This window comes from Schistocerca piceifrons, chromosome 8 (genome assembly GCF_021461385.2).
Source record: "Schistocerca piceifrons isolate TAMUIC-IGC-003096 chromosome 8, iqSchPice1.1, whole genome shotgun sequence".
Classification (NCBI taxonomy): Eukaryota; Metazoa; Arthropoda; class Insecta; order Orthoptera; family Acrididae; genus Schistocerca; species Schistocerca piceifrons.
This window is the reverse complement of record NC_060145.1, coordinates 323,732,586-323,760,012: the sequence shown is the minus strand read 5'-3', so window position 1 is coordinate 323,760,012 and position 27,427 is coordinate 323,732,586. Positions and strand designations below refer to the sequence as shown.

The window sequence follows — 27,427 nt, the reverse complement described above, 5'->3', positions numbered from 1 at the left end:
AGCACCAATGTCGCAACACTTATGGCACCAATGTGGTACAAACCTTCCGCATGCTAAATTTTTAATAAATAAATTTGTGACCTATTTTTTGCACATATTGAGGTCTTTGGTGATCAGTCTTACACTCAATTGACAGTAGGAGCCCAGGAGACTTTTCACTTTCACCACATTTTTGTTCGTACCGCTTATTGGAGGGTTTCTATATTGCTCCAAGTCTTCAAAAGACTTCTGCCCATTCTTGAACTCCCTAAACCACTGGAAAACTTAGGCCCTTGACAAGGCACTGCATTTGTAAGCCAATTTAACCAAGGAAAGCATCTTGGTATAGTTTCTCCCAGGCTAAAGAAAAATTTAATCATGCAGCACTGCCCCAGTAAATGCCCCATTTCTCATGTTTACTGCAATGACAAAAACTCATGCATCATGCATGATCCTCACTGTATAAAAACTTGGACATGACTGCCTCCTAGTGTGTTGCTTAGTTGAGACCCCTCGTCACAAATCCCCCCACTGGGGAGCATGCTGCTGTCAATTGGAGCAATGCTTGGTGACCAGTTTCATTACTTTATGGACAAACTTGTGTAGAACAATTTATTTAATTATTTGAACAATTTGTTTCTTAGATTTCCACACAGTGAAGTGCATCGGGTTATTGTCCTTATTGACCCTACAATTATATAATGATAATCAAATTTGTTATAGAAGTTTACATATTATTCCATCCATGAAATTATACATTTAGATAAAATTTATTATGAAGCTAAGAGAAAGTAACTTTATGGTATGCTAATAGATTTCGTTAAGTTTTATGGAGGACTTCAGCCTTAAAATCCATATATAAAAATTAAAATTGTATTCTGTGAAAGAAATACATTTTGATTCAAAATTGTTCTGCATGAAATTACACAAATTATGAATGATAGGGGAATCACTGTTAAAATTTTATTTTCTGAATAAGTTGGAAATTTCTGATGTAATTAATAAAATACCTCTCAATTGTGATTATTAAAACACATACAGGGTGTCCCATTTATCTTGACCACCCTAAATAACTGTTTGTTCAGATGCAAATCACAAAATGTTTCAAGCAAATGTTCTTTAGCCATCAGTGGGACATCTATCAGCATGATTGCCTTCGTTGTAGCTTTGATTTTTACAAAGATATGAACAGTGGTATGACTTTTTTAAATGGTACCCTGTATTATATATTGGGCAATTCATTTCCTCTCCTAAAGACCTATTCAAAAATGTATCACAGTGTACCATTCACTGAAACACAACGTTATTAATTACATAACACGACACTGACATTGACGCTCCCAGCGCTTAGTGTAGGTACTTGGGGTAACGGAACATATCCACATGCTGAGGCTGACAGAGGACAAATGTAAACATAAGTAGAATGCACAGCCATCATTCCATCAACCATCACCAGTTGAAGAGTTGTGTTAGTAGAATGTACACCAATGAAGAGAAGTTAGAAATGCTACTTGACACTGGGGAATGTAAATTAGCAAAGCAGTAATTGGAATACTGCTTTCTTATGTACGAGTACATTTAGTACAGTAGTTTAGTCCTTTTAAATACTGGTGTGTAGAGTCGGCATACGGTAAAGTCTGTCCTTCCTACAAACAGCATCAACACAATGTTTCTTTTATTGTTGTTTTGTTGAAGGTAAGAGAAATGCTACGCAGGCAGCGGAATTGTACACAAAACGATATCTTGACAAGAACCTACCTTCCTGATGAATGTTTTCTCGTCTTACTGCAATGCTTCAGGAAAAAAGTTTCAACCCACAACAACACAATCATCATAGCACTTGCACAGACAAAGCTGCTGAAATTACTGTTCTCGTTTGCGTAGCTATGAATCCACATGTGAGCACATGACAGCTTGAACATGAAACTGGCATTCCTAAAACTAGTGTACATAATATTCTTACACATCACCGGTTCCATCCTTACCATGTACACCAACATCAAGAATTCCATGTGAATGATTTCCAGAATCGTATACAGGCACAGTAGCAATTCCTCGCCACCCCAAACTTCTTCTCCAATGTTATATTTACTGATGAATGTTCCTTCTCAAGCAAAGGACAGGTAAATACAGTTGTTGTTGTTGTGGTCTTCAGTCCAGAGACTGGTTTGATGCAGCTCTTGATGCTACTCTATCCTGTGCAAGCTTCTTCATCTCCCAGTACCTACTGCAACCTACATCCTTCTGAATCTGCTTAGTGTATTCATCTCCTGGTCTCCCTCTACGATTTTTACCCTCCACGCTGCCCTCCAATACTAAATTGGTGATCTCTTGATGTCTCAGAACATGTCCTACCAACCGATCCTTCTTCTAGTCAAGTTGTGCCACAAGCTCCTCTTTTCCCCAATTCTATTCAATACCTCCTCATTAGTTATGTAATCTAACCATCTAATCTTCAGCATTCTTCTGTAGCACCACATTTCGAAAGCTTCTATTCTCTTCTTGTCTTAGCTATTTATCATCCACATTTCACTTCCATACATGGCTACATTCCATACAAATACTTTCAGAAACGATTTCATGACATTTAAATCTATACTCGATGTTAACAAATTTTTCTTCTTCAGAAATGCTTTCCTTGCCATTGCCAGTCTACATTTTATATCCTATCTACTTCAACCATCATCAGTTATTTTGCTCCCCAAATAGCAAAACTCCTTTACTACTTTAAGTGTCTCATTTCCTAATCTAATTCCCTCAGCATCACCCGACCTAATTAGACTACATTCCATTACACTAGTTTTGCTTTTGTTGATGTTCATCTTATGCCCTCCTTTCAAGACACTGTCCATTCCATTCAACTGCTCTTCCAAGTCCTTTGCTGTCTCTGACAGAATTACAATGTCATCGGCAAACCTCAAAGTTTTTATTTCTTCTCCATGGATTTTAATACCTACTCCGAACTTTTCTTTTGTTTCCTTTATTGCTTGCTCAATATACAGATTGAATAACATCGGGGAGAGGCTACAACCCTGTCTCACTCCCTTCCCAACCCCTGCTTCCCTTTCATACCCCTCGACTCTTATAACTGCCATCTGCTTTCTGTACAAATTGTAAATAGCCTTTCTCTCTCTGTATTTTACCCCTGCTACCTTCAGAATTTGAAAGAGAGTATTCCAATCAACATTGTCAAAAGCTTTCTCTAAGTCTACAAATGCTAGAAATGTGGGTTTGCCTTTCCTTAATCTTTCTTCTAAGATAAGTCGTAGGGTCAGTATTGCCCCACCTGTTCCAACATTTTTACGGAATCCAAACTGATCTTCCCCGAGGTTGGCTTCTATCAGTTTTTCCATTCGTCTGTAAGGAATTAGCGTTAGTATTTTGCAGCTGTGACTTATTAAACTGATAATTCAGTAATTTTCACATCTGTCAACACCTGTTTTCCTTGGGATTGGGATTATTATATTCTTCTTGAAGTCTGAGTGTATTTTCCCTGTCTCATACATCTTGCTCACCAGATGATAGAGTTTTGTCAGGACTGGCTCTCCCAAGGCTGTCAGTAGGTCTAATGGAATGTTGTCTACTCCAGGGGCCTTGTTTTGACTCAGGTCTTTCAGTGCTCTGTCAAACTCTTCACGCACTATCATATCTCCCATTTCATCTTCATCTACATCCTCTTCCATTTCCATAATATTGTCCTCAAGTACATCACCCTCGTATAGACCCTCTATATACTCCTTCCACCTTTCTGCTTTCCCTTCTTTGCTTAGAACTGGCTTTCCATCAAAGCTCTTGATATTCATGCAAGTGGTTCTCCTTTCTCCAAAGGTCTCTTTAATTTTCCTATAGGCAGTATCTATCTTACTCCTAGTGAGATAAACCTCTACATCCTTACATTTATCCTCTAGCCATCCCTGCTTAGCCATTTTACACTTCCTGTCGAAATCATTTTTGAGACATTTGTATTCCTTTTTGCCTGCTTCATTTACTGCATTTTTATATTTTCTCCTTTCATCAGTTAAAATCAATATTTCTTCTGTTACCAAAGGGTTCCTACTAGCCCTTGTCTTTTTACCTACTTGACCCTCTGCTGCCTTCACTATTTCATCCCTCAAAGCTACCCATTCATCTTCTACTGTATTTCTTTCCCCCATTCCTGTCAATTGTGCCCTTATGCTTTCCCTGAAACTCTGTACAACCTCTGGTTTAGTCAGTTTATCCAGGTCCCATCTCCTTAAATTCCCACCTTTTTGCACTTTCTTCAGTTTTAATCTACAGTTCATAACCAACAGATTGTGGTCAGAGTCCACATCTGCCCCTGGAAATGTCTTACAATTTAAAACCTGGTTCCTAAATATCTGTCTTACCATTATATAATTTATCTGATACCTTTTAGTATCTCCAGAGTTATTCCATGTATACAACCTTCTTTCATGATTCTTAAACCAAGTGTTAGCTATGATTAAGTAATGCTCTGCACAAAATTCTACCGGGCGGCTTCCTCTTTCATTTCTTAGCCCCAATCCATATTCACCTACTATGTTTCCTTCTCTCCCTTTTCCTACTCTTTAATTCCAGTCACCCATGACTATTAAATTTTTGTCTCCCTTCACTACCTGAATAATTTCTTTTATCTCATCATGCTGATTGATGTCCCCCTGACTGCTAAAGAACATTTGCTTGAAACATTTTGTAATTTGCATCTGGACAAACAGTTATTTAGGGTTGTCAAGATAAATGGGACACCCTGTATATTGAATTTGTATGGAGGTAATTGTCCTGTTGTTGGACATAACCAAAATTGCTTTTTATAAAAATAAATGAGTGTACTGTAAATTCAACTTCAAAGTTATAATTAATTAAAAATTATTTGTTAAAACATACAAGTAAGCAAATAGCAAGAAAGTTTGATTTCAAAAAGATAATATTATATGTGTAGCTCATCGAGAGTTAATATTTCAGTGCGTATTGTTCTCTAAACAAAAATTCTTTTTGAAAATTATGGAAGTCATATAGCCAGGAGACCCACATTTTAAATAATTTGTATACAGATAGTGTCAAAAATTGACCAAAAGAAAACATACAAAACTCTAAACAAGATGATACTGTATTTGTCACACTACAGAAATTTATTAAGTCAGTTTATTAGAACTATAGTAAAATCCAGTTTTTACATTCCTGCATTTTATGTGTTCCCACTTTTTATGTTCATTTTTTCAGTTTCAACAGCAGCTCTAGTCTCTCAATACAGTGCTTTCCTGACATTAACATTTTTGTGTTACAACATTTCCCACATTTTAAATTTTCTTTGACATTATCGCAACTTTAACATTAATTTTCATACATATTTCTGCAAAAAGTGTATTGTATCCTTGCTCAAGCTCACTTTGGAACAAATCAGAATATGCAGTCTATACACAAAGTACATGTAGCATAAAGATTTACATTATTGGCATGTTAGACTATTGCTGCTTGTATTGGGAGGGTGGGAAAGTATGCTGAGCCACTGCCTTAGTGATCGTCATGATCTGAAAATAATAACAAACTTCCTCCTGCTCATTACATTTTATTACAATAGCTTTAATTTAATTTTACAGTAATTTACACAAATAAATAGGACTTTTCACATTGGTCATCTTTATAATGGACTTCCACAAATCATTGTTACTTCTGTGTGAAGTACACTAATCTATACTAGGCACATAGTCTTTGGTTGGTACGAGCTGATGTCAGATGTAAACATCCCTCCTCAAAATGCTATGTAGCATGACAACTATTTGTGCTGTCTTTCTGACCCAGGATGTCCTTGAACCAAGCAAGCTGTGCACACATATAAATCAGGACTCAGTCATTGCCCTTGTGATTATCCCAAACGCTGTAGCTGAGTGCTACCACACACAGACACATTTCCTTTCTGTTCTGATCATGTCCAATGGTGTAAATAAAACATGCAATCAAAATCTTTCACAAAACCATATTAAAAAAAAAATGCTCATGTTCTATTATTGATAATCCTATATGATAAATAAAACTTGTAACACAATATTGATTAAAACACTAAAGTTGACAGTCTTCATAAACAGGGGACAACACGAACGAAACATACAGTTGACAGTCTTCATAAACAGAGGACAACAGAATTTAAATCTACAGTTTGTTGCCAACAAGGACGTCACTCAGTTCAGGGATGTCCTGGGTGAATACAATGATGGAAATTGTTGTCATTTTACAGAGCATCTTGAGGAGGGATGTTTACGTCTGACCTCAGCTTGTATCAACCAAAGACAGCATGCCTAATACACATTAGTGTATTTCACACAGAAATAACAATGATTCATAAAAGCCCCTTGCGGAGAAGGCCATCTTCAAAGGCAGTATTTATTTGTATAAATGACTGAAATTAAATTAAAGCTGTTGTAATGCAACACAGTGAGGAGGATGTAGGTTGCTAATAGAGTCATTAGCATTAGATTGTTTAAATTGCCACAGCTGAAAACAAAATACAGTCAACAGGGGATGTTCGAGATTGTGCCAGCATGTCATAAAAAGAACTAGTCAACAAGTCTTCTTGTCACTAAAAAATAAAAATGATTACACATATTTAATTAAGAATGCTGAAACAAAATGCACAATTAGATTAAACTTCAGTGATAGTAATTGGTAAAATTTATATTCAATGTTTTCCATGTAGTGTCCGCTTCTTTGAATGCAACATGGAAGCTGTAATTATAATGGTGACCCAAAAAGAACAATAATAATAATAATAATAATAATAATAATAATATCAAGCCAGTAATAATAACCAAATGAACACTAGTGTAAAAGCCACATTCTGCATTAACTTGAATCAGTGGCTACAAGTGAAATGATTAGAAAAAATAGGACATGCTTTTCTGTGAAAGAAAAATGTGTACATTTGCATGTTAGATCATAAGTTCATTTAGCAAAGGATCTATGACTTTTCACTTCCATCCTGAGCACAACTGTGAGAAACTGGTGCCCAATATCAAAGCCAGTACAAGACAGTCTCGTTCCATGGCAAAAAAGCATAAATATGTTCCACCATCAGAATATGATCATTTGCATAAACTTGTTTCAGACTGATTTGTTAGCACAAGAACAAATTCCACTTCATGGCAACATACTAATAGAGAAGGTGCTGCAGTTTTCCACAAAAATGGACATCACTAACTTCAAAGTGTTGAATAGTTGGACCAATCAGTTTAAAACTTATCATAACATTGTTTACAACCAACAGTGTGGTGAATGTGTCAAGTGTTGATAGTGGAGCTGTGGACCAATGGAAAAAGAACTGCAAAATATCTGCAAAGATTATGATCCAAAAAATATCCTTAATGTTAACAAAACTGGTCTTTTTTATAATGTATTAGCAAGCAAGACTTTGTGTTTTAAAGGTGAGAAACTGAGTAAGCAGAAGATAACTGTTTTACTTATGGTCAATGCTGATGGATCTCAAAAATTACCTCCTTTGGTCATTGGTAAATTTCAGAAATGTGAAAACTCTGCCCATTAATTATGATTCCAACAGCACTGCATGGATGTGCTTCATTTTCAAATCCACCATGCATATACTGAATGCTCAAATAGGGACAAAAAACTGGAAAATAATGCTGCTACTTGGCAGATGTCCAGCACACAATAACAAGCTGCAGCTCAGAAATATTAAGTTAGTACTGGTGCCACCTAACTGTATGAGTGAGCTTCAACCATGATATCATGGAATCACCCATTCATTTAACTGGAAATATATAAAAATGCTTGTCCAGCAAGCTATATTAATGCCACAACAATGGCAAGGACCCAAACTTTATGACAATATCAATAATGAAAGCTATGCATCACCTAACCAAAGCATGGTTGATGTGACCTCTTTAACTATTTTAAAGTGTTTCATGAAATGAGGATTTAAGTTTACAGAAAACACATAGGAAACACTGGAAGAAGATTTGTCTGAGCCTATAGATTTTTCTGTGGCAGGCATATCACCTAGGTCTCAAGAATATGTCAGTGTTGATGCTTCAGTCATCACTTCAGAGGTGCCAAAGTAGGTAGCATCATTCTCAAACATTTTGAAGAAGGAAAGACAGAGGTGACTGGTGAAGAAGAGGATGACCAGGGACCAGGGTGCCAAGCATTAGAGAAGCTATGAAAGCTATTAACATTTTGAGGCAGTACATTGGTAGCGCATCAGGTGATGATAATCCATTTGATGCTTTGTATACTCTGGACAGACAAGTAGGGCTAACTGTGTTAGAAAGAAACAAAAAGAATTAACTATATCAGATTTTTTAAAAAGGCAAAATTTAAATTTTTTTAATTTCACATTTTGAGCAATATAAAGAGAATTTCAGTAAGATAATATATTCATTTTTGCTTTTTGTGTTCCCTATGCTTTCCTATATTTTACACTTTCCTATAGTTTACTCTTTTCTGGGTCAGTCTGCAGAAAAGTGTATGGTATATAACTTGCTATTACATACAGGAAACATACACCAGTGTATTTTCTAAAATGGAATTATATTTTGCAATACAGCATACACATATTGTGCATCACTGCATATATTTGTAAATTGTATTCATCCTTATCTTAGTGACAGCATATTCCATAATTTGATTTGACTTCCTTACTTCATTTACAACTAAATATACTTCAGATACATTACTCACCATTGCAAGTCCTGGCAAAGGTGTATCAGCACCAACATCTTCTGAGACCATGAGCCTAAATGATGGCTCATTAAATTTAGGCAACTGATCATCAACATCAGTAACTATTACTGTGATCTGGGATGTAGCTGTATCACCTGGCAGTTCACCATTTATAAGTTCAGTTGCCTGAAATAATTTTATAGCAGAAAGAAACAAACAATTATTTTGCAGAGGAGAAACAAACACATGACAAAAAGTATACGTTTTAACACAATTTTCCATAAACATAACAAACAGGCAATGAAAATATGCATATTCGGCAACAAATATAATGGGAAAAATTTCATAAACTACAGTTTGATTCAGATAGGAGACACAGCATATCTTTTATTATTAATATTGGGTCATACTGGAACTTCCATACTGGAAAGGCCTGAATGTGGGTGCATGACACAATATTGCACCAACTGTAGATAAAGAACTTGAAGGAGTGGAGCTTCTGTAAGTATATTTTGAGTCATTTTAAATATGGTAATGGAAAGTCATGAGAGAATGTAAAAATTTAGGAGCAAAGTAGAATAGTAGAGAATCTGAGCTGCCAACAAGCATACAAATATGTAGCAAATATTGACCATACAACCATTAATGTTTATTTTTTGATTATTTGTTTGTTTGCTGCCCATATAACGATCAGTTTTCACACACTGTCATAGATTTTAGTTCATATATAGAAAGGTTTAGTTAACATTCCACATAAGTGCACACATTGATATAAATAGTGAAGGTCAGAAACTATCATATTTCTTTTTTATTTTTTATTTTTTTTGCAGAAACAAACTTATGCTATGGTTCAAATGGCTCTGAGCACTATGGGACTTAACTTCTAAGGTCATCAGTCCCCTAGAACTTAGAACTACTTAAACCTAACTAAACTATGGACATCACACACATCCATGCCCGAGGCAGGATTCGAACCTGCGACCGTAGCGATCACGCGGTTCTAGACTGTAGCGCCTGAAACTGCTCGGCCACACCGGCCGGCAAACTTATGCTATATACACTGTTTTACAAACGGATATTACAACTTGAAATCTTCTAATGAATAACAGCTTTTCTCTGTTAATAAATGGGTTAAGTTTATTATTTGGAGTGTTTAAATTAGGTTTCTTGAAGTCAAATGGAAGTCTGTTATAAAAGATGGTTCCTACTGTATGTGAGCTATTGTCCACAATCTTTGTTTTACCTACAATTCTGTGAAAACTTTCCCTTCCCCGTGTATTGTACCTATGTATATTACTGTTGGTTACATTATATTGTGAATTTTGTGTCACAAACCTTATTGCATGCAGGATGTACATAGAGCAGATGGTTAGTATTTTATTTTTTCTGAAGATTTCTGTAAAAGGCTCTCTCCTGTTTACCTTAGCTACCACTCTTACTGCCTTTTTTTGTAGTTTGAAGAGCCTGTCTGTATAGAAGCTGGTGCCTCTCACCATATCTCAATACCATACTGAGGATGAGGATATATCACTCAGAAGTATATTTGTCTTGAGTTATCATGGTCCAGAAAGGGTGAGACCCTTTTCAACAGATACACATTTGTGCTGTTTTTCTTACAAACATGGTCTATATGTCCTTTCCATGACAGCTGCTCATCAACAATTATACCCAAAAATTTGTGTTTGTTTATATAGCTAAGAGCCAGCGAGGGTGTAAATAGAGTTCTATTTATGTTTTGACTATAGCTATGTATAAACTGCATTTTCACTGTCTTCTCTTTATTTACGAGTAGTTTATTTGAAGTAAGATAACTTGACAGAAAGTTATAATTGATTTCACTACTGTTTGTAGTAGTTTTCATATGATGGCCAAAGCTGGCTAAAGATTTGTCATCAGCAAAGCTTACAACCTTGCAGTTTTGTATTTCAATTAAGTCATTAACATATACAAGAAACAGAAAGAGCCCCAATATATTTCCTTGGGGCACACGACATTGAAGTATCTTGTGGGTTGATTTGGTTGTTACCAACAGTTCATTCATTTTATAATTTAGTTTGACACACTGTTTCCTGTCTTTCAAATAGCAGGTCATTAGTTGTAAGGCTACCCTTCTCATCCCTTGTGCTTCTAATTTATGTAACAGAACTGTATGATTCACAATATCAAAAGCTTTACTCATATCCAGAAAGGTGTCTATTACCTCATCTCCTACAACTGGCTTGTTTAATATTTTTTGTATAAAAGTTGCTGCTGCTGTTAACAGTAGATCTTCCTTTTATAAAATCACATTGCAGATTGTTAAATAGATTATGTTTGATAACTATGTCCCAAATTGATTTAATATTACTTCCTCTAATAATTTCCCAAGCTCTAAAGCTAACAATACTGACCTATAGTTTCTCAAGTCATTATTTATTCCCTTCTTATTCACTGGTATGATTTCAGTGATTTTCAAGAGATCAGGGAATTCTCCATGGCAGCAGGACACATTTATTAGCTGTGTCAGAGGCTTCATTGACTCTTCTCTGCATTCTTTTAGCAGCTTAAGTGAAATGTCATCCCAGCCACAAGACATTTTAACTTGAAGTTTGAAATGATTGCTACGAGGTCCCTCAAGTAATGCCTTGGATGAAAGAAGATTGACTAGTTTTTGTAACATGTAAATTGAGTGCCCAGTCCTGTTTCATTTGTGCCAATTATGATAAACATCTGTATGAATTTCTTGCACACCTCTTTTGGATTATTTGTTATGTCATCATTTTCTTTTAATGTTATGCTGGTGTGTTCTTGAGATTGCTGTTTCCCACATTCTTTACATATTATTTTCCATGCTGTTTTACTAACACAGGTTGAGTTCCTTATCTGATAATCATATTTGTGAGCTTTAGTCAAGGAACCTCTGTATTTTTTTTCTGAGCAGTTTTTATTTTGTTAAATAGTGTTGTAATTTAGTAACTATAAAGAGTATTTAACAGTCTTTCATGTCCTCACTCAGTTCAATGATTTCGGGAGAGACATTCTCAGCTTTATCACTGATAGCTTTGTTTACTCCCAGCGAGCACTCAAGCTTATTTCACGGTGGATATTGAGTTTAGGTTCAGTTGAAAATTCAAGATTGAAAAATCAACCTGTTACACAGCTTATTTCCAGGTGGATATTGAGTTTAGGTTCAGTTGAAAATTCAAGATTGAAAAATCAACCTGTTACACAGTTTACATCAAGCTGAAAAAATTTAGCTTGAATTTAAATAATTTTCCCAAGCTTGAAATAAACTGTAATTTTCCTGGAAGGCTGTACAGCAGATGCGCGCGCAGCATAGCTTCCATAGACGTCCACGGGCAGCGCCACAAGCGTTTATAAGCCTTGCCGTTGCATTGACTCTGCCAGGTTTACGGCCATTTTATTTTTGTGACGTGCGTTAATGATTGTTGACTGTTGTGAAGTTTGTTTTATACTGGAAAATAGTTCGGAAAGTGTGTGGCATCCCCTGCCTTACTGCTACACCAGGTCTGAAGAAGATATATAGTGTGTTACAGGTACACTGGTGCATTTTTTCACTAGTGGTACGTTAATATTACAAATGTTAAATATTATTACATAACGTAAAGAAATATCATATTCTTTTACGTAGAAAAATTGAACCTGGATGAAAGTGAAATGGATTACCAGCTAAGAAAACATATTACAAGTCGTTCAGCAAAAAGAGGTCATTTTAAACTAGCTCTCTAGTACGTGGCACCAATAAATTAAAACTTAATGTTATTTTACCTTTTTAAAATCTCGCCTTTTTATATATATCGCCCTATTACATTTGTTTACTTGTAAATGCTCGCGTGTGTCACACCATGAATGAATAATCGTGAAGTGTGAAAAGTTTCTTTGCTAATACAAATAGTAATGACATGGTGAATGGGAAAAGTGCATCAAGAACCAGTCACTACATAGGTGTCAGTCTCTTTTATTTACGTAGCTTTGACTGGTCTTCAATTGCTCTTAATTTTGTTGTTCCCTAGGTGAAATAATACTGCAAGGCCTACTGGTACTTCTTACTTTTATTGTTATTTGTAATGTGGCTGAAATCTTATAAAAGGCAATATTAAAATATGACAAGGAGAACATTTTTTGTTCTTTTATATTTCAGTTCCACTGAACTGGTAATTTCTTAAATTCATTTCGATTTCATCTTTTATTTCATTTTGATTCAGTTTTACTCACCAAAATATAATTGTGGATAGAATAAAATGTCTACATTTTTCTAAACGGTAGTTTCCTTATAAGCTTACAGTATGAGGTGTATATGATTTCAAGTAATTGATTCTTTATAATTCAGATTAAATGGCCCTGAAACTGTTAGAAATAGTGATGTGTGGCTTCTTCGTGAAGTCATCACAAAATTACCCAAAATTTCAAACAAAAAGTTATTTCAAATTACTTTAAAAACTCTTTGGAATGAAGTCACCAGAAGCAGCTGCTTACTCAGTGACGTTTATACTAGTTAATGATTCTTACTACATCAGTGAGTTTGTGAAGTTATTTTGCTAATCTGGGGCATAAATTATATTTAGGTTGATCAGTTTCAGCTTTTTACATTTTTTTATGTTTAAGTATGGCTATCATTTTCTTTTACCTGTTACAGGATCATTATTCCAGCAGAAGTCAGCGATATTTGATCCTGCTCTGGTCTGTGTGCTGGGGCCGGAGGGGCTTCAGAATAATTAAATTTTAAAATAAAACAATTTTAAACAATTTGAAAATAAATTTTTTTAAACATACATGTCTTGATAATTTTTTTCACGCCATTTCCATTCTGATATTTATTTAATTAATTAGGTTCAATAAATTCAGATTAATAATTACGTAGCTTAAAACAAGCTGTAAATACCAGGCTGCATTCCATGTGTGTAGATACAGCTGGAGCCAAACTTGATAAGTCAAGCTTGAAATATAGCTTGAACTCTGCCAACTTTGATGTTTGTTTCAAGCTTGAATCCAACTAACAGGCCTGAATATTCCAGCTTTGATCAAGCTTATATACTTGAACTTTACATCTGGAAACAAGTTTGAAACCGGCTTACTGTGCTATCTGGGCTTGTTTTACTAAAGGACATGTTTCATTTAAAGTTTTAATGAATAGCTTTCCCCAAAAGCTAGCAAGTTTTCAGTCTGCTTTTATGCTTGTTGAAGACTTAATGTCTATACTATTCAGTGAGATGTTACCTTTGCTCCTAACATATTAAAATTTTTGAAAATTGTTCAGTAGTTCATAATGGGTGACTCACTCATCTTAAGTTACTTTTAATGTTCCATTAATACATATCCTATATTTATTTCAGTGCAAACAACTACATGGTGTGGAACTTTCTTTCTGGCAACAACTGACAGGTCGCAGTCAGGCCTATCTCTGATGTGCCTTTCTCCTCTGTGTGGTATACAGATGCCTCGTGGTGGTGTTTGAAAAGGTAATAGAGAGGTACAGACAAATTCATGAGTGAACGTGAATGAATCACACTGTAGCATACACACAAAAGAAGTTCTAATCTTTCAAGGTTCACTTCTTTGTTGTAGGGAATCATCTCAACAAGATACAAGAAAGTGGAATGTACCCTCTCTCACTCTTTCTCTATCCACAAATGTAGTAGCTTTTGACTGCATTCAATTTCACCCATATTATTCACAGTTTTCTAATTGAACTATTATTCCACTTATTCTATTATCATGAATAGTTATTCTATGTAAATGAGTATATTATGTAAATACAACTGAGAGTGATAACATCATTGTATAACTTTGGCAAATAGAAGCCATAGGACTACTTACGCAAAACATTTTCATTACACTGTTGACCATTAATTAACTGTAAAACTATTCTTATAGATTCTGGGGTGGGAGGTCACAATATTGAGGAAAAATATAACAAATCTCAGAAATCATCATATGCTGTCCAATGATGACATCTAAGGACTGAAAAGCTGTCTACAGCAAACAAAGTGACAATACTATTGCATGGAAGTCTTATTTAAAAAGTGCTGGGAGCAAAGAGGCTTTGTCAGAGGTAAGTTGATATGAACAATACTGTCAACAACTTGACAGTGCAGTATGGCCAGTACTGTCAACAACTTGACAGTGCAGTATGGCATCAACAGCTCAGTTCTGCTCCCCATGTCCATTCTGACATGACTGTTTTTCTTGTATGCTGGTTGGGTAGGATCACAACAATAAGTTCTGTAAATAAACAGAAGCTATGGAAGACATGAAATAATGGAGATATCATAACCAAATTCCAGTTTTCAAACGCAAGCTTCACTGAAGGAATCCTGATTATCACAGGGACCTCTTTTAAGCCTTATTCATCATCATGCACATAACTCTCTTTCACAACACTCATAACTCTCTTTCACAACATGAATTGTATTGATTATTCAAATATATTTTCATAAGCACAAACAGCAACTTAATAATTTTGAGCTTTGTCAAACTGAGGATCTCCCAAGATAAATCAGATAGTCTTGTGTTCCCCATTTTTCGAATATCTGCAATGTAGGCTTATTCTGTTTCTCAAGTTCAAACATGATACAAAATTTTAAGCTATGTTGAAGGTGAAAGTTAAATGGAGCACATGGTAAGTGTCACCTATTAGAAAATATTTCATGTATTGCTTGTTTACTACAACTTCTGTAAAATTCCCTTATAGGAAACAGTTCCAACTTCCATCATCAATTCTGCATTGCATTTGCAATTAAATGCTAAATAATTTTTCAAAATATGTGTCATACATTATTATTCTGTATCACATTTGCCATTTTATTAATAGCTACTAGCATAAACTGAGGTGACAAAAATCATGGGATACCTCTTAATATCATATTGGATCTCCTTTTCCTGGAATGGTGCAGCAACTCAACAAAACATAGATTCAATAAGTCACTGGAAGTCGCCTGCAAAAATATTGAGCCATGATGCCTCTATAGCCATTCACAACTGCGAAAATGTCGCTAGTGCAGAATGTTGTGGACAAACTGCCCTCTCGATTACGTCTCATAAATGTTCAGGGTGATTTGTGTTGAACAGTCTGGTTGGTCAAATCATTCGCTCAAATTGTCCAGAATGTTCTTCAAAACACTTGTGAACAGTGGTGGCCCAGCGACTTGACATCATTGTTTGGGAACATGAACTCCATGAATGGCTGCACATAGTCTCCAAATAGCCAAATAGTCAATGATCTGTCTAGGGTCCAATCGATATGGTCACTACCCCAGGAGTGGTGTTGCAGGTAATGTCCTGTTAGCAAAGACACTCGCATAGTCATCTGCTACCATAGCCAATTAATGCCTCATTTCACTGCGGTGTCCTAATGGATACATTCATTGTTCATCCCACACTGATCTCTGTGGTTATTTCATGCAGTGTTGCTTGTCTGTTAAACACTGACAACTATATGCAAATGCCGCTGCCTTTGGTTGTTAAGTGAAGCTGTTGGCCATTGCATTGTCTGTGGTGAGAGGTAATGCCTGAAATTTTATATTCTTGGCACACTCAACACTATGGATCTCAGAACATTGAATTCACTAACAATTTCTGAAATGGAATGTTCCCTGCAACTAGCTCCAATTGCCATTCCACATTCTAATTCTGGTAATTCCTGTCTTGCAGCCCTAATCACATCAGAAACCTTCTTGCATGAATCACCTGAGCACAAATGACAGCTCCGCCAATGAACTGCCCTTTTACTCCTTGTGTATGCAATACTACTGACATCTGTATATGTGCAGTTCATTACCCCATGACTTTTGTCACCTCAGTGTAATGTCTTAGATGAATGTTTTTTTTATGTATGTAAATATTAGTATCTATCCCCAAAATTGCATCTATAATAGTAAAAGACGGATAGGTGAGATGGCAGCCTTCTTTTGGAAAGCAATAATTAGCTACACTGTAAAACTGAAGACCTGGGCATTGTGACTCTTCATATTTGAATAATCTTATACAGATATGAATGGGTGAGTTTGGGATTAACTACTGCAGCAGTTTACAACTACAGTATTAGAACTGATCTGTGTGCCAGAAAAATCTGTTATCCAGATAATAATAACAGTTAACATGGTTTTAAATCTGACATCAGCAAAGCTTTGTTCTTTCTTGAGTGCCAGTAAATAAACTACCCAAATTGAAGTCCATCTTGTACGGGCTATCATATTATGAAATCTGATCTCATAAGTTGGCTTGGAATGAGCTACGATGTAGTTTGGGATATTAGCTTATTTTCCATACTTTCACTTTCTATTACACTACCTGACAAAAAGAGTAAAGCATCCAGAAGACACGGTCAGCTGCCAATGTAAGTTTGTACACATACATACCCACAGTGGATATGTAAATGGTCAGAACTGCAATTCTCTGGGACAAGTAGAACAGCCACAAGAGTAAATTAGTGTTGTTCATGTTTAGTGTTGTTACAAGGCCTGGTAAGTTATATGAGGAACATACGTACAACATCAGATGTTCCACGTTCTCGTACAAAATAGTGTTATCAGCACATGACCAGAATTTGAAATGGGTCTCATTGTGGGTATCCATTTTATCAGATATCCAAATTGTGCAAATTTACATTTGTGGGGCATCAAGATTTGACAGTGTTGGAAGTGAATATGACAGAAGGCATACTCAATACCAAGGTTCCAGTTGGCCACATGTGACCATGACAAAGGACAATCACTATATTGTATACAAATCACATTGTAACCCCTTCACATCTGCACTTATCATCCAACAACAAATAATGGATTCCCTATAACATTCCGTATCATCTCACATCACCGGTTGACAAATAGCAGCACCCAGATTGGGGAATTACTGTTCCATGAATCCGCTGCTATTAACACCACAACACAAACTTCTACTTTTGGATCAGTGCTGCAATCAGGAAGCATGACGTGCTGATAAATGGCATTCCATAGTGTTCAGCAATGACTGCCAAATAGTGCTGTCCTAACTCTAACCATTTTTGATAAATTCAGGTTTGAAGATTGAAGAGTGTGTATTCGGTCATTAGTCAGCCACCAATTTCCCCATTTTCAGAGACGTACACACCCTAACTTTATATGCATCTGCCATGTAGGTCACTAAGTTGATATAATGCATAAGAAATAGGATAAATCATTTACATTTTTATGAAAAAAGAACACTTCTTCCATGCTCTGCTTTAAATTTGTGATTTATTGAAACAGCCTAACATTACACAGGCAAAGGGAGAGACCTCTGTTTGTTTACTGCAGCTCTTTAATCCTAGTATTAAGCATAAATAATAACAAAAAGTATTTTGCATTGCAATTAGTATTTGTTACCTTCACCCAAAGACAACTCCATCACAAAAAATGTCAATTGAATTTCACCAAAATCCTGGTTAGGTACATAGACAATTGAATCTCAACTTGATTTTTTGCTGAAATGTTTACATATCTGATAGTATTCTTAGGTGCAAAGAAGACTATCAGAACTAACTTTATTCATTGGCAAAGAATAAAATGAAAATGCCACTTACACAAGCCATTCATATTCACCACTACAGGGAATGTTTAAATAAAAACCATTTTAATTCCTTGAAAAATTATTCCTAAAATATTTGTGGTTGAGCTGTAGGTCAGAACTGTAAACATGCGAGACATGAAAACAGTTATCAGTCATTTTTCTTAACGTTCTATGTGTTTTATTTCCCTGTTAAATGTCTTTTCAGTGTAAAAAATTACAAGAGACAGCCTGGGTGCACAAATGAGGTGATAACCCTTATTCTGTTTCTGTAAACTAAGAAGATAACTTCAGTGAAATAAAAGAATGGTGTAAGCAATAATGAGACATTAATAACTTTTTAAGTACATACAGGTATACAGTACTTGATTTGTAAAAAAGAAGGTTCCAGTACTGTGAGAATATGGGGAGTGGTGTTTTTGAAATTTAGGCTCCTTAAAATGCTGTTTTAATGCTTTTCTGCACATTTTAAAAGTACAAATACAACATTTTGTACTGGTAAATAGTTCTATCATACCACGTCTCACAATCTGTGGTTCTGATTTTTTCTGTCAGAGGTACTGATACAGATTACCAGTGCATACCGTCACATATCAGGCGCTGCCAGTATAAGTAGATATAAATATTCTGCAAAGAATAGGTTCATAATCAAATTCAATTATAAAGAAAGAAACTGTATTTTTGAAACTCTTCCATCTTGCATACGACTTTGCTTTCCTTGACATCTTGATCAAAAAACAAATGAGTTCATTTAAAAGTCATAGCACTTATTGTCAAATTTGTACAACAGCTAACAGAAGCTTTGTAAAGATGGGACATCCACCTTACACATAATATTGGAGACAAAGACCCAAACAGCATCATTCCTCTTGGGCCATGAAAGGAATTGTGATTCAGGAAGGGACATGCAATAAATCTCAACGTCTTTAAATTCATGTGATGCATGGGAAGTTTCCATCGTATTTGAAAGCCACATACTGCCTGACTTGCAGCTGCTTCCACAAAGCATTTTCACGAGCTTCCATAGCAAGAGTGCTCCTATCTGCATCTGTTGGAAGTCTCCTCATTATAGGAGTGTTACTAGCAGTGACCTGAAATGCATGATACGACTGTGTTCCTGGAGCTGTACTCTCTGTACTGTACCTGTGTTCTAAGTAACCTTCAAACTATTTGATCCACAAAGAAACAAGGAACATATTAATGCCCTGTGTTTATGGACTACCCATTTGTACAGTGCAATCATTTTTCTGATGCAGTGGAGCTTCTCACACAGAAATGTAACATTTATCACAGTGAACAGATTCAAGTTCTATCACTTGCTCCATCTTTATGCACTATTGTCAGAGTAACATCTATTGTTGGTGTCACAGAGCACATAGTAAATGAAGTAAGAAAAGTTAAAGAGAGTAGTGGTGTAATTGCTGCTCTAGAACACAAGAGTGGTCAAAGGATGTTACCTGAAATTGTGAAACAAGACATAAACAAAAATGATTTTTTTCAAGACTTCATTCAAGAAAGGAGAGATCATTTCCATCACGGTAAATAAGAAGATGGTTCACATGCAGAAAAGACTTGTTCTAGTTAATCTGAAAGAGCTGCCATGAAACATTCCATGATTTTGGGTCATCAGTCTTCTGACTGGTTTGATGCAGCCCACCACGAATTCCTCTCCTGTGCCAACCTCTTCATCTCAGAGTAGCACTTGCAACATATGTCCTCTATTATTTAGTGGATGTATTCCAATCTCTGTCGCCCTCCACAGTTTTTGCCCTCTACATCTCCCTGTAGTACCATGGAAGTCATTCCCTCGTGTCTTAACAGATGTCCTATAATCCTGTCCCTTCTTATCAGTGTTTTCAACATATTCCTTTCCTCTCTGATTCTGAGCAGAATCTCCTCATTCCTTACCCTGTCAGACCGCCTAATTTTCAACATTCATCTGTAGCACCACATCTCAAATCATTCGATTCTCTTCTGTTCCAGTTTTCCCACAGTCCATGTTTCACTAACATACCTCAGAAATTTCTTCCTCAAATTAAGGCCTATGTCTGATACTAGTAGACTTCTCCTGGCCACGAATGCCTTTTTTGCCATTGCTCGTCTGCTTTTGATGTTCTCCTTGCTCTGTCTGTCTTTGGTTATTTTGCTGCCTAGGCAGCAGAATTCGTTAACTTCATCTGCTTCGTGACCATCACTTGAATTCATCTGCTTCATGACTAGCAATCCTGATGTTACTTGAATTCATCTGCTTCATGACTAGCAATCCTGATGTTAAGTTTCTCACTGTTCTCATTTCTGCTGCTTCTCCTTACTTTCATCTTTCTTTAATTTACTCTCAATTCATGTTATATACTCACTAGATTGTTCATTCCATTCAGCAGATCATGTAATTCTTCTTCACTTTCACTCAAGATAGCAATGTCATCAGTGAATCGTATCATTGATATCCTTTCACCTTGAATTCTAATTCCATTCCTGAACCTTTCTTTTATTTCCATCATTGCTTCTTCGTCGGCCCTATTAGCTGAGTGGTCAGTGCGACGGACTGTCATACCTCATGGCCCTGGTTCGATTCCTGGCTGTGTCAGAGATTTTCTCCGCTCAGGGGCTGGGTGTTGTGTTATCCTTATCATCATAATTTATCCCCATCGACATGCAAGTCGACGAAATGGCGTCAACTCGAAAGACTTGCACCAGGTAAACGGCTTACCTGACGGGAGGCCATAGCCACATGGCATTTCCATTTCCATTGCTTCTTTGATGAACAGATTGAACAGTAGGGGTGAGAGATTACCTCCCTGTCTTACACACTTTTTAATTTGAGCACTTTGTTCTTGATCATCCACTCTTATTATTCCCTCTTGGCTCTTGTACATTTTGTATATTACCCATCTTTCCCTAGAACTTAGCCCTATTTTTCTCAGAATTTCAAACATCTTGCACCATTTTACACTGTTGAACACTTTTTATGGGTCAACAAATCTTATGAATGTGTCTTGATTTTTCTTTTGTTTTGCTTCCATTATCAACCAAACGTCAGAATTGCCTCTCTGGTACATTCACCTTTTCTAAAGCCAAACTGATCATCATCTAGCACATCCTCAATTTTCGTTTCCATTCTTCTATTTATTGTTCTTCTCAGCCATTTGGATGCATGAGCCGTTAAGCTGATTCAGAGAACATTCTCACAGTTGTAAGCTCTTTTCTGAAAGTCAGATGGTGTGTCACCAGACTCATACATTCTACACACCAATGTGAATAGTCGTTTTGTTGCCACCTCCCCCATTTAGAAATTCTGATGGAATGTTATCGATCCCTTCTACCTTATTTGACTGTAAGTCCTACAAAGCTCTTTTAAATTCTGATTTCAATACTGGACCCCCCTATCTCTTCTAAATCAACTCCTGTTTCTTCTTCTATCATATCAGACAAGTCTTCCCCCTCATAGAGGCTTCCAGTGTATTCTTTATACCTACCCACTCTCTTCTCTGCATTTAACAGTGGAATTTCCACTGCACTCTTAATGTCACCACCCTTGCTTTTAATGTCACCAAAGAATGTTTTGATTTCCCTGTATGCCATGTCTGTCTTTCCAACAGTCATTTCTTTTTCAATTTCTTTGCAGTTTTCTTGCACCCATTTCATCTTAGCTTCCCTGCATTTCCTATTTATTTCATTCCTCAGTGACTTGTATTCCTGAGTTTCCCAGAACATTTTTGTACTTCCTCCTTTCATCGATGAACTGAAGTATTTCTTCTGTTACCCATGGTTTCTTTACAGTTATCTTCTTTGTACCTATGTTTTTCTTTCCAACTTCTGTGATGGCCCTTTTTAGTGGTGCCCATTCCTCTTCAACTGCACTGTCTACTGAGCTATTCCTTATTGCTGTACCTACAGCCTTAGAGAACTTCAAGCATATCTCATCATTCCTTAGTACTTCTGTGTCCCACTTCTTTGTATACTGATTTATCCTGATTAATCTCTAGTGTTTAATCTGGATGGCATTTGTAAGTGATTTTTGTATTTTATTCTTTGCCAATGAGTAAAGTTAGTTAGGATATTCTTTGTTGCATCTAAGATTGGTATCACATCATTTAAACATCTCAGCAAAAAACCCCATTAAGATCCAATTGTCTATGTATCCACTCAGGACTTCGAAGTTCTCGCTCTTTGACGTTTTTTTTAACAATGGAACAGTCCTTAAGTGAAGGAAAGAACTACTAATTGCAATGGCAAATGTTTCTCATTATTATTTATACTTAATATTAGGCTTAAAGAGCTACAGCGCACAAGATGAGGTCTCTGTTGTTTCCCTGAGCAAAGATATGCTTTTCAAAAAATCACAAATTTACAGCGCAGCATAGGAAAAGTGTGCTTCTAAACTTCTTCGTATAAAATCTGAATAATGTATCCTATTTTTTATACATTATATCAGCTTAGTGACCTACACACTAGGAAAATAGGAAAACTGGTGCCTGATTAATGACTGGGTACACACCCATATGTTTTCAAACCTGAATTTATCAAAAATGGTTGGAATTCAAACAGTGATATTTGGCAGTTTTACTATTATACTGTTGGTAGGTTTCCATCTACCAAATGTGATTAGATTCTGAAATGGTCACCTTAGAACCCATCAAAGTATCAGTGACTTGACACGGAATGATCCAGTATCATTGTGTGGGGAGCCACTGTGTACGACTTCACGTCATGGCTGGTAGTAATTGAGGGATAACAGTTCATCATGCATTGCTTGCATCCTATAGGTGCTTGCAGTAATATTTTTCCAGCACTGTATGTCTTGCTTGTTACTGTTTGCACTTGGTAAATATCAGAGGGATTACATAAATATTCTGCTACCTGGTTACAATACACAACACCTATGTAACAGACTGATAATTGAGAAGCAACCATTTCTTTCTAAGTACCATTATTAGTGATCTTACAGCAAATTTGAATGTGTAGATCTGGGAATAGGATCGGCCATACCATGACAAACACGCACTGAATCAATTATGGTAAAAAACTCATTATTTGTTCAAGAATGCTACTTTTAGACTACTAACCTTGACAAGGAAAGTATATATGCCTCCACTCTGCAACATATCTGGATGTTCTCTGTCAAGGGGAATGTCAGAAGTAACAAGATCAGCTTCTCCAGACTGTAGCCCACCCACTGGCTCCAGACGGAAATGTTTGAGTTGGTCACCTTGTAGCTCCAACAGTATAGGCCTTGGTGCACCAATGTCTCCATCTCGGGCTCGAATGCGAAGTACTGTTGTACCCTGTTTTAATTACACAACATCTATCATAATTATGAAATATAAAATGTTTAAACAAATGTATAAGTGTTAGTAAGTGCTGGAACCTAATAAAATTTGAACAATGTACATAACAGATCCAGATCAGTGTGAAAGCATTGATTTATATACAAAAAATACAATTTGTAATATTAATTTACATAAGTGCAATAGTGAAGGATACTGAGTGTAACATAGGCAATGTCTTAAATACTCAGTCAAAGACTTAAATATGTTGATGGCTAGTAGAAAATAAATATAGCTGCTAAATCACAGCAAGACTCAGTTTTGGAAGTCCATAACACACAATTCAACTAAAACTGACATTCTGATTACCCAAAATGGGCACATGATTTGTTAGTCTGAACAATTCCAGCTTCTAGGTGTTCAGATAGGTAGTAAACTGCTTGGAAAGCACTGTTCAGGATTTTATTGAAAAGCTAAATCCTGGTATATTTACCATTAAAACAGTTTCTGTAGTAAGTGAGGTTCCAACATGACAATTAGTCACTTTATTTTCATTCACTTATGATGTATGGCAATATATTATTCAGTACCCTTTCTCATTCACAAAGGTATTTTTGGCTCAGAAATGGGAAGCTCACCATCCTTTTGTTGATCCCTGTTCAGATGTCTCGGAATTCTGCCATTGGCCTCTCAATATTTATTTTGTTTTATGTTGTTTGTTATTTAACAATGTTGTTGTTGTTGTTGTGGTCTTCAGTCCTGAGACTGGTTTGATGCACCTCTCCGTGCTACTCTATCCTGTGCAAGCTTCTTCATCTCCCAGTACCTACTGCAGCCTACATCCTTCTGAATCTGCTTAGTGTATTCATCTCTTGGTCTCCCTCTACGATTTTTACCCTCCACGCTGCCCTCCAATACTAAATTGGTGATCCCTCAATGTCTCAGAACATGTCCTACCAACCGATCCCTTCTTCTAGTCAAGTTGTGCCACAAGCTCCTCTTCTCCCCAATTCTATTCAATACCTCCTCATTAGTTATGTGATCTACCCATCTAATCTTCAGCATTCTTCTGTAGCACCACATTTCGAAAGCTTCTATTCTCTTCTTGTCTAAACTATTTATCGTCCACGTTTCACTTCCATACATGGCTACACTCCATACAAATACTTTCAGAAACAACTTCCTGACACTTAAATCTACACTCGATGTTAACAAATTTTTCTTCTTCAGAAACGCTTTCCTTGCCATTGCCAGTCTACATTTTATATCCTCTCTACTTCGACCATCATCAGTTATTTTGCTCCCCAAATAGCAAAACTCCTTTACTACTTTAAGTGTCTCTTTTCCTAATCTAATTCCCTCAGCATCACCCGACTTAATTAGACTACATTCCATTATTCTAGATTTGCTTTTGTTGATGTTCATCTTATACCCTCCTTTCAAGACACTGTCCATTCCGTTCAACTGCTCTTCCAAGTCCTTTGCTGTCTCTGACAGAATTACAATGTCATCGGCAAACCTCAAAGTTTTTATTTCTTCTCCATGGATTTTAATTCCTACTCCGAACTTTTGTTTTGTTTTCTTTGCTCCTTGCTCAATACACAGATTGAATAACATTGGGGAGAGGCTACAACCCTGTCTCACTCCCTTCCCAAACCCTGCTTCCCTTTCATGCCCCTTGACTCTTATAACAGCCATCTGCTTTCTGTACAAATTGTAAATAGCCTTTAGCTCCCTGTATTTTACCCCCGCCACCTTCAGAATTTGAAAGAATTCCAATAAACATTGTCAAAAGCTTTCTCTAAGTCTACAAAAGCTAGAAATGTAGGTTTGCCTTTTCTTAATCTTTCTTCTAATATAAGTCGTAGGGTCAGTATTGCCTCATACGTTCCAACATTTCTACGGAATCCAAACTGATCTTCCCCGAGGTCGGCTTCTATCAGTTTTTCCATTCATCTGCAAAGAATTCGCGTTAGTATTTTGCAGCTGTGACTCATTAAACTGATAGTTTGGTAATTTTCACGTCTGTCAACACCTGCTTTCTTTGGGATTGGAATTATTATATTCTTCTTGAAGTCTGAGTGTATTTTCCCTGTCTCATACATCTTGCTCACCATATGGTAGAGTTTTGTCAGGACTGGCTCTTCCAAGGCTGTCAGTAGTTCTAATGGAATGTTGTCTACTCTGGGGGCCTTGTTTCGACTCAGGTCTTTCAGTGCTCTGTCAAACTCTTCACGCAGTATCGTATCTCCCATTTCATCTTCATCTACATCCTCTTCCATTTCCATAATATCGTCCTCAAGTACATCGCCCTTGTATAGACCCTCTATATACTCCTTCCACCTTTCTGCTTTCCCTTCTTTGCTTAAAACTGGGTTTCCATCTGAGCTCTTGATATTCATACAAGTCGTTCTCTTGTCTGCAAAGGTCTCTTTAATTTTCCTATACGCAGTATCTATCTTACCCCTAGTGAGATAAGCCTCTACATCCTTACATTTGTCCTCTAGCCATCCCTGCTTAGCCATTTTGCACTTCCTGTTGATCTCATTTTTGAGACATTTTTATTCCTTTTTACCTGCTTCATTTACTGCATTTTTATATTTTCTCCTTTCATCAATTACATTCAATATACCTTCTATTACCCAGGGATTTCTACTAGCCCTCGTCTTTTTACCTACTTGTTCCTCTGCTGCCTTCACTACTTCATCCCTCAAAGCTACCCATTCTTCTTCTACTGTATTTCTTTCCCCCATTCCTGTCAATTGTTCCCTTATGCTCGCCCTGAAACTCTGTACAACCTCTGGTTTAGTCAGTTTATCCAGGTCCCATCTCCTTAAATTCCCACCTTTTTGCACTTTCTTCAGTTTTAATCTACAGTTCATAACCAATAGATTGTGGTCAGAGTCCACATCTGCCCCTGGAAATGTCTTACAATTTAAAACCTGGTTCCTAAATCTCTGTCTTACTATTACATAATCTATCTGATACCTTTTAGTATCTCCAGGGTTCTTCCACGTATACAACCTTCTTTCATGATGCTCTGCGCAAAATTCTACCAGACAGCTCCCTCTTTCATTTCTTACCCCCAATCCATATTCACCTACTATGTTTCCTTCTCTCCCTTTTCCTACACTCGAATTCCAGTCACCCATGACTATTAAATTTTCATCTCCCTTCACTATTTGAATAATTTCTTTTATCTCATCACACATTTCACCAATTTCTTCATTATCTGCAGAGCTAGTTGGCATATAAACTTGTACTACTGTAGTAGGCACGGGCTTCGTGTCTATCTTGGCCACAATAATGCGTTCACTATGCTGTTTGCAGTAGCTTACTCGTACTCCTATTTTTTTATTCATTATTAAACCTCCTGCGTTACCCCTATTTGATTTTGTATTTATAACCCTGTATTCACTTGACCAAAAGTCTTGTTCATCCTGCCACCGAACTTCACTAATTCCCACTATATCTAACTTTAACCTATCCATTTCCCTTTTTAAATTTTCTAACCTACCTACCCGATTAAGGGATCTGACATTCCACGCTCCAATTTGTAGAACGCCAGTTTTCTTTCTCCTGATAACAACGTCCTCCTGAGTAGTCCCCACCAGGAGATCCAAATGGGGGACTATTTTACCTCTGGAATATTTTACCCAAGAGGATGCCATCATCATTTAATCATACAGTAAAGCTGCATGCCCTCAGGAAAAATTACAGCTGCAGTTTCCCCTTGCTTTCAGCCGTTCACAGTACCAGAACAGCAAGGCTATTTTGGTTAGTGTTACAAGGCCAGATCAGTCAATCATCCAGACTGTTGCCCCTGCAACTACTGAAAAGGCTGCTGCCCCTCTTCAGGAACCACACGTTTGTCTGGCCTCTCAACAGATACCCCTCCGTTCTGGTTGCACCTACGGTATGGCTGTCTGTATCGATGAGGCACGCAAGCCTCCCCACCAACGCCAAGGTCAGTGCTTCATGGGGATGGG

At 36.7% G+C, this 27,427-nt stretch overlaps 1 protein-coding gene across 1 annotated transcript in view; it reads right to left on the bottom strand.

Moving 5' to 3' along the window:
* The window catches only part of LOC124711590 (cadherin-23), a 407,580-nt gene that overhangs the window by 129,588 nt on the left and 250,565 nt on the right, over window positions 1-27,427 (bottom strand). Inside the window, exons 6-7 of the mRNA XM_047241742.1 lie at window positions 23,238-23,456; window positions 8,668-8,835 (exon numbers count right to left, since the gene is read on the bottom strand). Coding sequence (XP_047097698.1) covers window positions 8,668-8,835; window positions 23,238-23,456 — 387 coding nt within the window. The remainder of the gene's footprint in view (window positions 1-8,667; window positions 8,836-23,237; window positions 23,457-27,427) is intronic.